Below are 18,722 nucleotides of genomic sequence, written 5' to 3'. Positions count from 1 at the left end.
AGTTACTTGTGCAGATCTTGGCAGTTTGCTCTTGCAGTTGTGCTTTGTTTTTTTCAATGTAATTGGTTCTTTAAAAATTTAGCACATTATTTAGCAAGATATCTCATGATTAATTAAAGCATTACTACCCTATCTAATGGAAGCAAACAAATATTGTTCAGCTGATGGGTGATTGTCAGAAAAGTTCTTTCACTATATATATGCCAATAACGTGGACTGAAACATGTCCACAATAAATATGGCTAGCAAGCAGATTCTAGACATCTATGGACTTCCTAGAACATTCATATGAAAAAGCGTGTTTACATGATTTTAGGGGTAAGAGTAATATTCCCATTTAAAGGAGGTTACAAAGGAATATTTCTTGCTACTGCATATGCTCTTCATAATTTATGTTTAATATTTTTCATCATTCCATTTGTAGTTAGACATCTTTTCTGACTGGTTTGATTTCATTTGCTCATTCATTCATTCTTTTTTGTTTAGTTTTGCTAAATTATCTCTTCTGTTGCAGCCATTCCTCTCCATGCTTTGACCATGAAAACAGCAGGTGAACTTCTATATAATTTCATTTTAATGCTAACTTCCTTTTTCATTCTTTCTTCTACCATACTTTTTATTTACTCACTTTAAGATGCTTTATTTCCTTGATGCTCTTCATTATTTAGTGTAGGAGACTAATTCAGTCCATTTGATCTAAGATTTTCTTCATAGGACAGCAATAAAATTATCTATTAACGTTCTTGTAGGAAGCCTTCAAAAGGACCAAAATGTAGTCTTTTTAGTTTGTGTGTCTGTACTGTAAAAGAATTGTGGCTACTGGAATTTGGCTATTTAAAGTACTATAGCTTGTTTTTAAAGTAGATTTATTTTGATAATTTGAAACATTTCTGAAGGAAGAAAATCAGTTAATCTTCAGTTAAATATTACTCGACAAAAAGAAGTGATTATCAAGTGTGTGCATTGCATACCATCAGCCCAGTTAAGCTTTTCTTCATAAGCTCTAACATGCATATGCCCACATCCAATAAGAGTTTAGTGAAAATCTGATTTATATAAAAATATATGTGACTATACATAGACTATATATTTATAAGCTGGAAATCCAGTCTTACTGTTTGAACAATCAGTTTGGATTATATTCAATTGTTGTTTTTTTTTAAAAACAACAGCTCTCATTAGGGTTTAAGTAGCCATTTTCTTTTCATTTTGCTGTGTCTTTAAAACACAGAATATCTGCTTTGGCCCTATTATTATTTACATGCTTGAGAAATGCTGAAGCAAATTACTCAAACTGTTTAGTTTTCACACTCTTGACTAACTGGTTGATGCTGTTTCCCTTTTTTCCTGCCTGACATGGTCAGTACAATACAATTCTGGTGCGGGAGTATTGTGGAATACTCTATTAAGGATTGTTCTTTCCATCTTTATTGTGACAAGCATGTCTACTTGTCTGACTAACTGTTATATCTGAACTCACTATGCATAGAGTGTTTTATTCCTCCCCTCCACACACACACACTGGCAAAAAGTGTGCATCCATAGTTAATTGGCTATGATTACCTCTGCGTGAAAATCATATTTAGTCCTATAAAGCATCTAGTTTATATTTATGTATATAAATATTTTTTATGTTTTTCCATACGTCGCATCCTTCTCAACAATCTTCAGTGCGCTCAGCTCTGCAGAGTTTTATCCTTTCTTTTGATAGTCCTCCCAGAAAGCTGTTTTGTGGGAGAAATGTACTAATTTAAATGTAAATGTTTAATTGTATAGGAACTTTAGTGTGTATAATGAGATACATTTTAAAACTGTAAAAGATGAAAAAGCACATTTTGCAGGTTTGAAATTGAAATATCCGGGAACAATCTCAAATAATTGGTAGAATTTTAGAAAATTCCTTACCTTTCCTGCTTCATCCAAAAGTGTGCCATTTATGAAAAGTGCGAGATTTTTATCTGAATTATTCTGCCTTGAATAGCCTCGTCATTTGATTCCATTAACAGGAGCAATTTAATGAATTGAGAAGACTGATGAAAAGGTGCACAATCCAGGGAATTAGGTTTGCCTGGCTTATGTAGACTATAAGCCTGAAATTGTGAAATTTAGCATTTCTCTGTATATAGGTTTTAAGGGTATGTGAGTGCTCACTACAAAAATGGGAGAGAAGGGTATGTTTTGCCGTAGATTCTGAAGCCTCCTGCTGTTCTACTGTTTTAGGGTTTGAATAATATAAAAAAGGCCTTTTTGTCTCATGGCGAAGAAAATGTTCTGCTCAAAGCCAACACACACACGCACACAGAGTCCCTTTCCAGTAGCTATTGAATTAGCCTATTCATGGGCAATCTTTTCCAGAGACTGGATATTATTATGAAATACTCTGCAATGACATGTAAATAAGCTGGAATCTGGAAATGCACCAAAACTCCTGTGAGTTTTTAGTGAATTTGTACAAGATTTGGTGTTCTCAAGCAGAATCTTGGGAGATTTTGAGATCTAACAAAATTTTTGAATCTTTGAACATTATTTTATTTTGGGGGTGGGGGAACAGTGTAGTATAAAAGACAGAGATAGATACTTGGGACAAGTGCAACATTTACTTTCACCTTGTAATTGTTACATAATATTTATGATTATTCAGAAATGTTAAGAATTGCTAAATCAAGGATTTGATTATATGCAATTTCGTTATATCATCATGCCTAGCACATATAATTGCATAACCCTGACTGTTAGAAAAAGACAACTGATAGAAATTTGGAAGTAAATATGGGAGTCTCAGGCAAATTTATTGGGAATTAACCCCTATTAAAGGGACGCGGTGGTGCTGCGGGTTAAACTGCTGAGCTGCCGATCGGAAGGTCGGCGGTTCGAAACCGCGCGGCGGGGTGAGCTCCCGTTGCTAGTCCCAGCTCCTGCCAACCTAGCAGTTCGAAAACATGCAAATGTGAGTAGATCAATAGGTACCGCTTCGGCGGGAAGGTAACGGTGTTCCGTGTTGTCATGCTGGCCACATGACCCGGAAAAGTGTCTACGGACAACGCCGGCTCTAAGGCTTAGAAACGGAGATGAGCACCGCCCCCTAGAGTCGGACACGACTGGACTTTACGTCAAGGGAAACCTAACCCCCATTAATCAACATGAGACTTACTTTTCACCCCCCAAAGCCCAAAACAGAATTAAAATACCTTAAAGAATAAAGCACAAAAAAACGAAAATGAAGGTTTAGCTAATATATTATTTCCTTATTAAAACCACCAGTGCATGCATTCCTCCTTAACATTACGTTGTTTGTTCTCAGTACAATTTTATACTTCAAAATTGTTGGCCTACAGTGAGCACAGTCCATTTCACTTTGAAACTTGAAATAAAGTGCTCTTGCTGGATACCTGATGGCACTTGGTAAGATGTAGAGTTGCCAACTCCCCACTTTTCTTTGGACAGGCTAACTCTTGTATATTTATAGCTACATGATAACCCAAAATTAGAAAGTGTGGTTGACATTGTAGCTATGAACTTGGAGCACTGTACATGCTAATTTATTTTTCTTTTACTGATATTGAGGGGCAAGAACACTTTGAAGTAAAGAGATAGACATCCCTGGAGAGGAGGGATAGGAAAGATTTAGGATGCATGGCATGCTTCAAGATGGCAGATCATGGTTTTTCATCTTCATCCACATTGATATGCTTATTTATAATTGCATGTGATATTGACTTGGAAAAAAATTCAAAACATGGTAGATGCTCTCAAAGAAATAAATTCTGTATTGTTTTTCATACAAAATATTTATATTACCTATTAGTTTTACCTTAACAGCAGAATTGCAAGAAGACACCAATGAAAATCTCTCACCCACAAATGGCCACATTTCTGTACATTTTACATTATATTTTGCTAGTTTTCAAATTTATTTGTTGTTATTCTTACTGCCTGGAAAAAAATTACATTTAAAATACAGGTGCGAAATAATAGGTACTGTGCATCAGGTTCCTTACATGAGTGGGAATTCCAATCTCTTATAACCTCCTAGAGGTTACTCCTTGCAAGGATGCAAAACCTACAAAAGTTGACAATGAAAAAGCTTCTTCCCACTTTCCATATTTTTCTTGTTTTTCTTAGTAATTGAAAGTGCTGTTAAATTCTTATATTATACACAATAACCCTAATGCATCATTAAACTTACAGTAAAAATATATACATTAGAATAAGTTATAGAGCTAGATATTACTGCAGTACTCTCTGTACAGTACAATGCATATAAATTATTTAACTAATTTATTAGTTAAATTTACAACTTTTAAACTATTTACAACTTTTAAACTATTTACAACTCATATAAATTATTTAAATAATTTATTTAATTTATTTAATTATTTAGTTGCCTATTTGTTAGTTTTATGCTAATTGGTTCTACTCTCTAAAAATAATAAAAATTCTGATTTTTTAATCTGTGCAATTAACTGAAAGCTCTAACTATAGCTTAACTGATATACATAAGTATTGTTAATTTTGATTATTAAGTATGGTTAGTACAGATAATTGAAGTTTGTCGCTTCTGAATGTCACATTTTTAGAAACATACATTATAACTGATTTTCACACCTATTTTTTCTTCCCAATTTTCAGTTTTCTGGTCAGTTTTATGGTTGATGCTCGAGGTGGTGCTATGCGGGGTTGCAGACACAATGGGCTTCGAATCATTATTCCACCCCGGAAATGCACTGCTCCAACTCGAGTTACCTGCCGGTTGGTCAAACGCCATAGACTTGCCACAATGCCTCCAATGGTGGAAGGAGATGGTCTGGCTAGTCGCCTTATTGAAGTTGGGCCTTCTGGTGCTCAATTTCTTGGGTAAGAATTTTTTTAATAATCCCCAATACTAACTTACATGAAAATAATAATTTCACTGATTGATGAGCCAGTGTGGGGTAGCTTGGCATTTTAACAGACGAAGTGAAAAGATTGACTCTTATAATCTATGCAGTGCCAAGATGGGATCTGATTATTCAATCAGCTTGTGTGCCTTTTAATTTAAAGCAACAAGTCAAGGTTTACTGCGCTTCCTGCAATCAGCTGGTGTAAGCCATGCTGGGCTGTAAAAGAAAACTCATTTTGTTATAACAATCACTTAATTACATATTCTCTTTTAAGGTTAAATAAAAATAGCAGTAGAAATGTTATGAATATAGATGTAATACCTGTTGAAAAATGCAACACAAGCTAATGCTCCCTTTACAAGGAACTTGTGTTCTCTCAGTAGGTATTTTGTCAGTAATTGAGACTTCCTGGGAAGCACAAACCAATGATTTTTCTGGGGTTGAAGCAATAGAACCACTTCTATGATTGCATTTTATCCTTTATATTGCAATGCCCCACAGAAAGATCAAACTTGCTGCAAACGTTTCAGCAATTTTTCTTTTTCTTTCTGTTTTGCTGAAACTATCATTTTCAGTACTTTTATTTTACCAACATTTTCCCTTATCAATGGTGGCATCCAAAAGTGGATGAGCAAAAGAAAACCCCTCTGCTTAGAATGAATGGCTTTTGCTGGAAACCAAAGGATGAAGGTGTAAAAGGAACAGCTTAAATCAATTATAAAGCAAATTAGACATACTGTACCTAAGGCCATAAACCCAGTTTTAAGTCTGAGCTGTTTTTCTAATAATACCTTGTTTTAGAGGATGGGGCTTGAGAGGGAATCTGATATGCATTATGGTTAGTGAAACCATCAATCACCCACCGCCTCATTATTTTGTTGTTGCTGTGTTTTAGCAAAGGAACGAGAATATTCCTAAACTTTAATCTATGAGTAGATGAACATTTTTAACTATGGAATTGCTCCAAGAATTTCAATGAAGCTCCATTCAAAACTAGATAAAGGTTTAAAGGAAAAAGGCATCAAACCCAATCTATAGTGCCCATGGCCAAGTTGTACTTTAAGTTCTTCTGTTTAGTCCCAGTGTAATAATGACCAAGATTATTTTGTCAACCTTGTGAGGTTTGTCTATGAAAACTGTCACATCTTAAAGAGTTTTCATACAATTTCCCAAAGGCTACCTCTTATACCGCTGGCGCTTTCCTGGGGGGCATCCTGACAGTGAAATCACAGACACTGAACACTTCCTGCTAAACCAAATCTTATTGTCATGCATTTTTTCATGAGTTCTGAGTGGCTCCCATTAATTTCAAGAAGTGATGCTAATGTATCATTGAACCTACTGATTAAACCATAATGTTCAAAATTATGGGAGACTTATTTCATGAATTGCTGTGATATGAGGGTTATTCCCAAACACAAAAAGGCAAAAACCTGTTCAGTGTTAGCCTAATTCCACTATGAGCAGACAGTGGCACTGGGGTTCTGTAAAAGAAAAAAAAAGGTACATAAAGGTATTTTTTTATTTCTTTCTTTCACTGCTGCTTTGGATGTACTCAGTAAACTTCACCTGCCTACGGCTCCTCCCCCACTTAATGAGGGAGAAAGTTTGGTCAGCCGAATCCTACAGCTGGGGCCTCCAGGGACCAAATTTCTTGGGTAGGAGAGACTTAAAACAAATTGATGGATGCTGGCCTTCCCATTCTTCTCCTTCTGCAATATTACTTTTTATGTCATTGTGCCCATGACATTGTCCTTTCTATGATTTTATAGTATGTATTCCTAACCTTTAGCGGACCATTTCTAGCCCTTGTGATATGTGGTTTTTGTTTTGGTGATATGTTTGTACTTTTTCTTAAAGTTCCTTGACCTCACCTTTGATTTAGCATGAGAAAATATTAGTTATAGAATGTACCAGTCATTTCTGCTGTTATGTGCTTGATGTCTGTAGCAAAGCAACCTGGACTGAAATGAAAGGAATCTGTTGCATTGCTGCTGTTGTTGTTGTTGTTATTATTATTTTGCCGCCATAGTCCCCAGTATGATACATATGTTATATATTGGATATAACATAGCATTTAGCATGATCAATAAATATGGCTGTACATAATTCAATTATTGTAAAATTATTAATACAACAATGTGCTTATAGAATTTACAAAAGTAGAAAGCATGTGTTAAGAGAATGTATTACAGATGTGCATAATAAGCATTTTTAAATCTTTGCTTTTGTAGAATAATCTGAAATAAATTATTTCAGTATATTCAAAGTAAGTTTTGAAAATGTCAATTGAAATGAAAAGCCAATTTAAGTCAATACAAATGAAATACAAAAATGCCCTCTTACTTCAAGTAGTTTATTTTTTCCTCTATTATAAGATAATTTTTCTTTAACATGTACACACACACAGCAGTAGGTTCTTTATAATAAGGATGCCTGTATACAGTTCCATACTTCAAAATAACTTTCAATTTTATGAATTTTATAAATTTTAAAAACAAATCTAAAATATTTATTCATATCCTTGTGTCTTTGGCAAGGTTCTGTGTATAGGGAAAACTAGAAGTGCAATACTCACTGATCATAATCCTTAGCTGCAAGATGAAGGTGCTAGTAGTATGCTTTTTTCAGAATCATATCAAGGAATAACAAAGAAGCTGGCAGAGTTCCAAGTCTCTTTGTTACAGGCTTTAAACAAAATTATCTGTTTGTTTCTCTATTGTCACAATCTTTTAACATGATTTATTGCTGTAATAGGCCTGTGATTGTTGAAATCCCTCACTTTGCGGCTTTGCGTGGTAAAGAGAGAGAGCTGGTGATTTTGCGCAGTGAGAATGGGGACAACTGGAAAGAGCATTTCTGTGAATTTACGGAAGATGAGCTAAATGAAATACTAAATGGAATGGATGAAGGTACATATTTTTATACGCAAGATCTTAAAGCCACAGAAAAAATTCAAAGTTATAGTCCAATGCTTACTTAGCTGGAAGGAATAGCCATTCTAATTTGTCATATATTTTCTGTCAATTACTTATGCACTCAAAATAGTGGCAATAGTTATATTTTAGAAGGTCAACAGGATTTTCAGAAAGGGAGCATAATGCAATAAAAAATAAATTCCATTAAATGAAGTTCCTTATGACTTCATGATGGGACGCGGTGGCGCTGCGGGTTAAACCGCTGAGCTGTCGATCGGAAGGTCGGCGGTTCGAAACCGTGCGGCGGGGTGAGTTCCCGTTGCTAGTCCCAGCTCCTGCTCACCTAGCAGTTCGAAAACATGCAAATGTGAGTAGATCAATAGGTACCGCTTCGGTGGGAAGGTAACGGCGTTCCGTGAGTCATGCTGGCCACATGACCCGGAAGTGTCTATGACAACGCCGGCTCCAAGGCTTAGAAACGGAGATGAGCACCGCCCCCTAGAGTCGGACACGACTGGACTTTACGTCAAGGGAAACCTTTACCTTTACTACTATGACTTCATGAATACATTCATGTAGTTTTCTACACTATGTGACCCTGCTCGCTTCTTAAGGATGGTTTTGATTTCCCAGCACAGGGATATCCTACTGGTGTCCTATCTAAGTATTCACCAGGTCTAGCCTGCTTGCTTTTTGAAGTCAACCAGGTGCAGAATGGCGAAGTCTTAACTGTCAGTAAATGGAGCATATAGATATTCTAATGGATTATAAATTGAAATTTAGGAGTAACATGGATTATGTACTATGGGTAGTTTAATTGGTCAACATTTTTAAAACTAGTATTTTATATACAACTATTTTGAAAAAAATCGCACTAGTGATTACATGTTAAAGAAATATAAGAAGGCAAACGTGAAATCTATTATGAATTTCACATTGTACACCATATCATGCTCCTCCGAACATATTACATAATACTTGATGTGCATCAGTACAGGTTCCAAAATATCTTTTTATATTCTTCATAACAATGTAAAATACTCTTAAGTATAGCTGTGTTGCTCTAGCCATTTTCAACCAAACACAGATCTCTTGAAACTTAATGTGATGTTTGCTAAGCTACTTCTTAAATATGATTTGGAGTATAAAGCATTTAGATAGCTAATCTTTTGTTTCCAAGTTGAAATTGCTTTTATAACATACATATATCCAACTCTTCATTCAAAGGTCTTAGGTTTTTCTTCCTGCTTTAGTCTCACAATATTTCTGGTGCTTGGATAAGGTGAGAAACAGTTACCTTCCAGGATCATGAAGTCAGTTTCATGGGTAGGTGAGGGATTTGAACCTTGGTTTTCTCCTTGGATAGACAACCTGATGTCCTTCAGATATTTTGGACTTGAAATCCCACATCCTCAGACTGCATGGCAAGGAGGAGAATTGGAATTGTAGGTCCAGACACCGGAAGGTATAAACAGTGCCTAACCCTTCTCTGAACATACTGTTTTTCTCTTTTGGACATCAGTTCCATTATGACATAACAATAGATCTAACATGACCTTAAATATGTGGATGAGATCATCCAAAATCAGCTTTTAAATAGAAATACTGTAGCTGTACATAAGCAGCAATTAGTGAATTGTTCCATTGATATGAAACTCAAGTCCTGAATCTACTTTGGCTTCACCTCTTAGGATCAGAAGCACATTTAACAAAAAGGGGTGTAAATATGTAAGTGTATGCTTTGAAGTGTATGCTGTGCATGCTTTGAAAATTATCTGGAAAAGGCGCTTTGACCTCATAAGAATGCAGCACCTCTCTGCTGTTCATTAGAGCTTATTTTTCTAGCTTCCACATGATCCTGAAAAGAAAAAAAATACGGCTGTCTTAAGAGTTTCATTACCTTTAATGAGGTACTTTGAAGCAGCTACAACTTTTTTTAGGGTGTCACAGAAGCTTGGAAAGAAGTCAGGTTAATGCAGAGGTTATGCTTGGAAGACTCTGATACATCTTTTTTAAAATAGTTTTTGAAACATTAAAAGGTCCAGGTATGAGTGTGAATGTATAGGTTTTCTCTATGGCAGTTCCAGTGTTTACTATCTGAAGCAATGATTGCTCTTTTCACACAGTGCTTGACACTGCAGAAGAGCTGGAGAAGAAACGTATTTGCCGTATTATCACCCGGGACTTCCCACAGTACTTTGCAGTGGTGTCCCGGATCAAACAAGACAGTAACCTCATTGGACCTGAGGGTGGTGTATTAAGCAGTACTGTAGTTCCACAAGTACAAGCGGTCTTCCCAGAGGGAGCATTAACCAAGAGAATTCGTGTTGGTCTTCAGGTAGGAAAAACCGATTCAAAATGTTATAGTCCTTGTAAGGCAGTATTTCTGTTAAGGATAAGAGACGTTTCCTGTAATTCTATTCCATTATGATTCCTCTGCTATTTTTCCTCCTTGCCCTGCATGTTATGTCTCCTGAATTCCAGTTTTAGTGGAGGACAAACTGACCCTGTTATAATTTGTGATGTATTAACCAAGTTATATATCCAAAAATTTGTAGCAAATGTTTGAACAAAAGGTCTCCATAATTATATCTGAAACCAATAATACATTCAAAATATTTGTTTAAACAAAAAGTCCTCTTTAAGAGGCCAGGTAGAATGGTTCTTGCCAGATACTTTTGAAACTTGACTTGAATTTTCCTTTTTCCCTATAGCATATACAACACTAACTTTTCAAGTAGTGCTTTTTCTAAAAATCCTTTGAACCTTTTTAAACTTGAAAAGCTTATCCATACGTATGACTGCTAAGAGGCCTAAATAAACTTTCTTTAAATTATTATACACTTGATTACACACTAATTCTTTTTAGGGCTACCAGATCTTGGTGGCAAAAATCTAGATGGATTATTAATGACCTAAAGAGTTCTTTGTTGCCATCTAGTAACTGTCTAGATTTTTTTCAGTCCTCCTCCTTTTTTATTGTGCCCTTTTTTTGTAATATTTTCTGTGCTTCAGCATTATACTGTATTTAGGAAAACAAACAAACAAACAAACTAACAGAGAAGCACCACAGCATAGGCTCTACTCCAGTAATAGCTTTTGGTAAGTCAGATACCCAAAATTCAGTGAGAAAATCTAGTGAGAAGGACTGGTAATGATCCTCTAGATTTTTGCAGCCAAGATGTACAACAAACAGTAATTTAATAATTGTTGTATAAGAAAAGAAAACTGTCTCAGTGAATGTTATTTTGAGTTTAAAGTAGATGTTTAAAAGTAATGACTGATATATAATGTATGTACCTGTGCATACATGCATATGTGTGTGACTTATTGGTATAAAAGCTGTGTGTCTGCTTTTTAAAACATTTAGGCTACAAGTCTGTTCCCACTTTTTTGGGGTTGAGCCGTAAACTTACAGAGACTTCTGAGTGTAGGATTGAATTGTGACCAATAATTTAGGTTCTTCCAATTTTGTCTTTCATCAAATTTGTGATTAGCATGCCATAATTCACAAATAACCAGAAGAATTAGACTTTTCACTGGAATAATTCTGTGTACAAAAGATAAAAGGACTTGCTCATAGATTATTTTATTTTATTTATTTATTATTCATTTTCAGCAAATGACATAAGAATATGCCCAGTTTGTACTCATGTAATGGCTAGAGATAAGAGAATTTATCCCATCTTGATTCTAACTGGATTTAAAGAGTTTTCAGAGAATTGTCAGAATTCTCTTTTCTTGAGAATTCTGTGAAATCATTAACACCCCAAAGCTTTGGTAAATTATAATTCCTACGGATTTTTTTCACTAGAAATGACCTGATGGCCAATTAGTAAGGGAGATGGGATCAGAAGACAGCAGTTAGCAGCAAATTAAGTGAAGAAAAATCACAGAGTACAAAGTGTTTTATTTTAATCAATCATTATTCAAATAATTATAATTAAGATAAATTTTCTTTTCTCCATGTCTTTGGATAGGCCCAACCTATGCACAATGAACTTATAAAGAAAATTTTAGGCAATAAAGCCACATTCAGTCCTATTGTCACCCTGGAACCTAGGCGAAGAAAATTCCATAAGCCAATAACTATGACCATTCCTGTTCCCAAAGCTTCCAGTGATGTGATGATTAATGGTTATGGAGGTGAGACTCCTACTCTAAGACTACTGTGCAGCATAACAGGTAAGCTGACATATGTCTTCGGAATTCCATGCATGGAACTGAAATAAGATATTGGTGGTTTAGGTCATTAAAATTCTCATTAAGGCTCTGTTACAAAATTATGTAAACTATCCTCCATAGATCATAGTTAAACTAACATTGGTTTACAGTGAAAATAACGCATTGCCTAACCAATGTATATTCACAAACCCACCCACCCCAATATCCAACTAATTCCCATTTTAACTGTATTGCTTTATTCTAAAAATATGCTCAGTGATTGGAATAGGTAGTTTAAGAATAGGAGCCCTCCAGTGGAAAGAGCCATTGATAATGTTATTGTGAAATAGAGTTGTGGAAAAAAAAAAGCCCTTAAACATTATGGATACTAGCCAGTATTTAGTTATGGCATTAATATCACTGTTTAACAGAAGAACATTCATTTGGCTTGTAAAACAAAGGACAAATTTATTTTTCCAGAGTTTTAAATTGTAAGAATATAAGAATAGCCCCGTTGGATCAGGTCAAGAGCCATCTTTGTCCTGCATTTGTTCCCAACCCTACAGATTTCTCTGGGGTGCTTACAAGGAGCAAGTGTGGAGACATTCTCTCACTGTTGTTCCCTTGCAACTGGTTTTTGAAGGCATGTAATTCCCAGCCAGGAAGTACTATTGAATCTTCAAGATTATCACCCTGTCTTCTAGTAATGAATTGCACTGGTTAATTAGATACATGTGAAGTTGTACTTTCTTTTATCTGTTCTAAATTTCTTTTCCTAGAGTTTCACTGTATGACCCCTGGTCCTTGCATTTTGAGGAAGGGATAAAAACTTCTCCACTTTCTCTACAACATGCATGATTTTAAATGCTTCAGCATGTTCCCCTGAGTTGCCTTTTTTATAAGCTAAAGAGCCCATTCTAGCCTTTTCTCATAAAGAAGATACTCAAGTCCCCTGGTTATTTTGATTTCCCTCTTTAGCACTTTTCCCAGATTTTTTGTATCATTTTCAAGTGCGGCAACAGTAAATATCAAATGTAACAATAGTTCTCTGCTAGCTATAATTAGCAAATAATTTCCATTTCCTTTCCTTAAAACGTTTCCCTATACTATAAACTTGAGAAATGGAACAGCATTCCCTTAAATCAAAATCTGAGTTTTAAATGAGTGGTCAATTGGTTTAAAGAAAAATATGATTCAGCTATAACCATAGTTAATATCTACTCCTAATTATGTTAATCATAATTAATTACTGTTCTAAAGAACTGCTTATCTTTAAGTAAGTAAAGCTTACTTTACTTACTGAAGTACTAAAGATAGTACTAAACATAGTACTTGCTATGCAGAAATTACTAAAGATATTACTTGTTACGTAGAGGTTTCTGCTGTTCTCAGATTTCTCAATGCCAGTTTTAGGAAGCCAATCTATATCAACTCATTGTGAAAAATATTGTAAAACATAATTCTAAGAGAAAAATAATAATAGCTCAAAATATGTGCATCATTTATTTATTAATGGCATTGTATGTCAAATAAAGTCTTTGGATATAGATATTTGAGATATGCAACAAGCTGTCATTTTTTTCTTACCAATTTTAATTAATTTCAACAAAAGAGAAAATGGTTTTTGTCTTTCAAAGGGGAAGAGACTTTTGTTCAAATAGTGGTGTTTTTTTTTACTTAGTAACAAAGAGAGCCAGAAGATAAATACTCTGTTTCGTTTTACAATTATCCATCCAGCAATCTGCAGTCTCCTTGGCTTCTCATGCTTGAATTAAATCTCAGGAGAAATAACAATGATGAAATTCTCCCATTGGGTTTTCAGATTAGGAAGTATAAGTGAACAAGGTAGCTTTGAATCAATATAATGATAACTAACAGAAAACAGCAGCAGCAGTCTCTGCCACCCATAATTCAAAAATAACCTCAAAACTGTCACCAAAATTAAAACAAAACAAAACAAACTCTCCACCTGAACAAAACAGAAGCTACTTTTGTAAGCGAAAGAAATTGAGTTTGCAATGCAGATTTTAGCATAGTACTAATGTAAAGAATTTACTATTTCATTTTTAATTTTGTACCTAAAATAAGTCCTGAATTCTGTTGTGTATTGAGGTAGTGGAACCTTTTTCCGAAGATCACAGACTTTATAATTGCATATATTTGGAGAAGAATGAAGGTATTAGTTTCCATTTAGATAGTTTGTTCCATGACTTGAATAATTTATATCAATGTTAGTCTTCTACACTAACATTTAAATGTCATATTGGCAGATATCAGAATTAACCTTAATGACAGGCAACCTTAGGAATGTTCTTAGGTCAGACTTTGCATGATTGGGAATTTAACTAAAAGTAATATTACTAAAAGTAATATTATGCATTCAATCTTACTAATTTGCAGGAATGCTCAACATTTACCTTATCTGTTTCAGGTGGAACAACGCCTGCTCAGTGGGAAGACATAACAGGAACAACACCATTAACATTTGTAAATGAATGTGTTTCCTTCACCACAAATGTATCTGCCAGGTAATTCCATACAGAACAGTATACAGTAATAAAACTGTAAAAAAGTATTTCAGAGCTATAACCTTAGTTTGGCAGCATATTATGCATATGCACCTTGTCCATAAGTCATCTACTACAGCGGTAGAGTTCCTAATAGCCAGAACTGTTCTTTTTAAAAAACTGTTCTCTTGGGATTCCATAGACTGAAGGTGTTGGCAACTTGTCATTCCAAGGCTGCACAATGTGTCCCTGACACTCATTTCAAAAATTTCTGCAAGCAATAATTGAGGCCTTTGATAAGGGTTTTCTCTCTTTTAACAATTTGCTGCTTGATGAAGATTTCATAAAGAGGGGAAAATTATTAGAAATAGAATGGGAAAAGCAAAGTTATAATGCATTGGGGCAAAATCTTGTTCATGGTTTGGTTAAAATTAAGGTACAATTGTCAGTAAAGACATTCTATAATCCTAAATAAACTAGCAATACATTCAGATTCATTTTAGTCCTGATCCAGACCCCGCATAAAAGTTAAGGGGGCAATTCAACACCCACTGCTGAATCTGAATTATTAAGTAAATATTTGAATTTGTTTTTTACATTAGATATTTGAAATCAGTGCTAGTTCCTAGTGTTTTAGAAAATTTTCACATTTATAACTGCTTTTTCCCCATTAGACTTTTTTTTTGTAATAATTTAATATGTTTGTTTATTTCCAGATTTTGGTTGATAGATTGTCGACAGGTACAAGAATCTGTAGCATTTGCTTCCCAAGTATATAGAGAAATTATATGTGTACCATACATGGCCAAATTTGTAGTGTTTGCCAAATCTCATGATCCCATAGAAGCCCGACTAAGATGTTTCTGCATGACTGATGATAAGGTGGATAAAACACTAGAACAACAAGAAAACTTTGCGGAAGTAGCTCGAAGCAGGGATGTAGAGGTATTATTTTTATTTATATTTTTGGACATGTTAGTTTAAAATAATTGTTTCCACTATCTTATGAGTTCAAAAAAATAGAACAAGGGAAAAATCTCATTATTTTAGAGAATCTAGGTGATATATTAAACGCATGAATATTTAATCCATTAATTCAAAATCACAGCATGGTGGAAGAGATTAAACTTTTCATTTATGCTTTTTTCTTTACAAAAACAGCCACTATTCTATAACTTAATTTGCTCTGAGATGAAACATGCTATAAGCATAAATAAAACAACAAATGTTAAATGGCGAAAGTATAATGAAACCAAATGATAGATCTTTACTGCAAGATAGCATTTTCAAATTAAATGTCCTATACTATATAACCACCTGTCTTTCCTACAGCTCATGATATTTTTATTCAGACTGAATTGGAATTTTTATTGTGTGTTATGCTTTGGCTAGGTCAAAATATCAGAATTTGGGTTACTTAAGTTATTAAAATGATAAGCATTGCAATTAAATGCATCAAAATATTATTTTTGTTCTTTCAAAGTAAGAGTACACAAAGAGGATATAGGAACAATTGGTTAATTTTTAACAGCAGTCTTGGTGGTTAATGCTTATAATACAAATGAACAAACAAACAAGTGTCTCAATAATTAATGGCTTGTTAAGATATGGGATAAATGAGAGGAACAAAACTTACAATACCAAGAATCTTTCTGAAGGTCTTACCAACTTTTCCTATATGATGGAAGGGGGAAATTATTGACCATGTAGTAATTAAGGGTTCTCTTCTGAGAATCTACTAATATTGTAGAATATTACTACAGTGGAGTCTGGAATATTAAGTATCTTTGTTTAATGGTTAAGGATTTATTTTTCTCTTTTAATACTATATCCATTGACATTGGCTGACTACTTTGTCATAAGATGTCATAAGACCATTCCAGCATAAATGCTTTATTGCAATTTTTTAATAAAAAGCTCTATTAGCATTGGCCTTAATCAGACTAATCTACTATTTGGACAGCAGTACTGAGATGTGGCAGGACTTTCCCTACCAAGAGATGTAATTTAGAAAACAGCTTTATAGTATCAAGCTGGCAAAGCACTGACATCAAGTTCGGGTGCCAAAATGTAAAGAACCTAATCAATTAGCAATTGATGTGTTACCCACAATTGTACTGGATGGAAAAGAGAATGCCATATGTATCCCACCTTTGTTTGCATGGAATGGGTATCACTGAATCTACATTTTCTTTTATACTGTGGTTTTTGTAAAAATCCTTGCACATTTTTAGTTAATTTCCTAGTTTATTTTATCCTCATTATTTATTGCTGAATCAGAATCTAAATGTGGCAAAAATGTACTGCATGTAGAATCCATCAACAGTTGAATAATTTATCTTAGTTCTGCTTTTTTTGACAGTTTATTTTATTGTTTTATGTTTTACTGAGGTTTTCTGGTTGTTGCCCATAATAAAGAAGTTCATAAATTAAATACATAGGGAGGTAATCCTATTAAGTCTTTTAATTTATTGTATTTTGTTTATATTTGATTAAATCAAATTTAGCATTTCTCCTAGCTCTGATATTCAAACTCAATGTATAAATATGTTATGTTTAAGATCTTACTAACAAACTGTGTAAAAATTTAGGGAAGAAAGCCTCAACACAATAATTTCCTAAAAAGTTTGAGCATTTAGCATTGGATCGAGAACATATTGCATATATGCAATATTTGATTTAATTCCTAAGAAATTTTGATTGCCTAGAAATAAGGATTTACTTGTATATATTTAGAATCTCTTAGACACACATTAATCCATATTTGCTGTTGCTATTTATTTGTAACTCAGTCATGTGTTCTTCATAAATCAGCAATATTCCCATTCTGTTATGTTGTTAACAGAATGGGAATATATGTTGCATTGCAAGCTCAAGACAGTTGATATAGAGTTTATTTTTTACAGAGCATATTATCTGCTGTGTACAAAAAATAATCTTCTGATATTGGGTGGCCTCCTCTAAACACTCTGCAAATAAAAAGACTGACTGAAAAAAAATGCCTAGACATCACATGGTTAAAAAAGTAGTAATTTCCTACATATCTCAAATGCTCTGGAGACTGATATCCAAGTCAGTTTCTTCTAGTCACCTAATAGCCCACTGTTGATTTCAGTGTACTGAGAACTTAAAAATGCGTTAGTTGTTACATAGGACAATCCCACATAGCCAAGTTAGTATAAAATTCATGTATATATGTAAATATAAAACTGCACAAGTTCAGAATGTTATTGCTTATATGTCTAAAGAAAAGTATAGTTTTTATAATTCAAAGTGACTATAGATTGCAGGTATAAATAACATGTGGTTATATTAATAGTTCCTTCTGAATAAGACTAACAATAGATTCTAATTTAGCCAAAATAAAATATTATAAGAACAGCATTCATGAATATTTTATTTTCTTATTGATTATATGTAGGTATTAGAAGGAAAACCCATATATGTGGACTGCTTTGGGAATTTAGTACCATTAACAAAGAGTGGCCAGCATCACATATTCAGTTTTTATGCCTTCAAAGAAAATAGACTTCCATTGTTTGTCAAGGTAATTGATATAAATATGTATTTCAAGTTTGGTTTTATTTTGCTCCAATGCAAGTAATAGTGTGTTGGCCTGTGTCATTTACCCTTGGGGGACAGGGGTAGGGAAGTGGCAAATTTAAAAAAAAAACAATACCATGATAAAATATTAAATATTTGAAGGCTGCTTTTCTATATATTCCATTTAGATGCTGTCAAGTAATGTCCTGTATAAAATACTAGTACCTGTTCTGTGGTTTTAATTTCTTTAGAGGCCTGCAAAAGCTTCAGTACTTTCTAGAAGACATAATGATGTCATGTTCTTATTTAAGCAGAGTTTGAGTGGCTAAAGATAGGTATGTTTTATTTTAGGAATGCTGTGTATATTTCTGTCCAGTTTGTATATGGTTTATGGGATTCTCTTTTTCTCTCTCTCTCCATACATTTATGCAGCACACACCCACATGGACATACATTATGCTTTTTTTCTCTTTCTGGTAAAAATGTAATTCAGAATGCAGAAAAGAAGTAAGATAGTAAGCTAAAGAAATTAGAGGCATGTTAAGAAAAAACCCTAACTAAAACTAGTTTATATCAGCAAAATTCACTACGCCTCTCCTTGCATTTGTCTCCATATATATGGAGGAAGGACCTTGCTTCCTCCATGTCCTTGCACCACTTCATATACTGTATTCCTTAAAAAAAAAAAACTCCTTTTCAGAATCTCAATT

General features: G+C 34.1%; 1 protein-coding gene across 29 annotated transcripts in view; it reads left to right on the top strand.

Moving 5' to 3' along the window:
* ANK2 (ankyrin 2) overlaps window positions 1-18,722 on the top strand; it is a 337,224-nt gene that overhangs the window by 281,692 nt on the left and 36,810 nt on the right. For 16 of the 29 annotated variants that reach the window (XM_063310220.1, XM_063310221.1, XM_063310222.1 and 13 more), the window contains 8 exons: window positions 4,630-4,854; window positions 6,440-6,538; window positions 7,638-7,792; window positions 9,925-10,136; window positions 11,779-11,983; window positions 14,394-14,490; window positions 15,186-15,414; window positions 17,891-18,016. In XM_063310220.1, the coding sequence (XP_063166290.1) occupies window positions 4,630-4,854; window positions 6,440-6,538; window positions 7,638-7,792; window positions 9,925-10,136; window positions 11,779-11,983; window positions 14,394-14,490; window positions 15,186-15,414; window positions 17,891-18,016 (1,348 nt within the window). The remainder of the gene's footprint in view (window positions 1-4,629; window positions 4,855-6,439; window positions 6,539-7,637; window positions 7,793-9,924; window positions 10,137-11,778; window positions 11,984-14,393; window positions 14,491-15,185; window positions 15,415-17,890; window positions 18,017-18,722) is intronic. The other 13 variants (XM_063310239.1, XM_063310243.1, XM_063310228.1 and 10 more) reach the window with 1 other exon arrangement.

Source organism: Candoia aspera, chromosome 8, assembly GCF_035149785.1.
Source record: "Candoia aspera isolate rCanAsp1 chromosome 8, rCanAsp1.hap2, whole genome shotgun sequence".
NCBI classification, from domain to species: Eukaryota; Metazoa; Chordata; class Lepidosauria; order Squamata; family Boidae; genus Candoia; species Candoia aspera.
The sequence above is the reverse complement of the archived record's forward strand: the minus strand, read 5'-3'. Positions and strand labels throughout refer to the sequence as shown.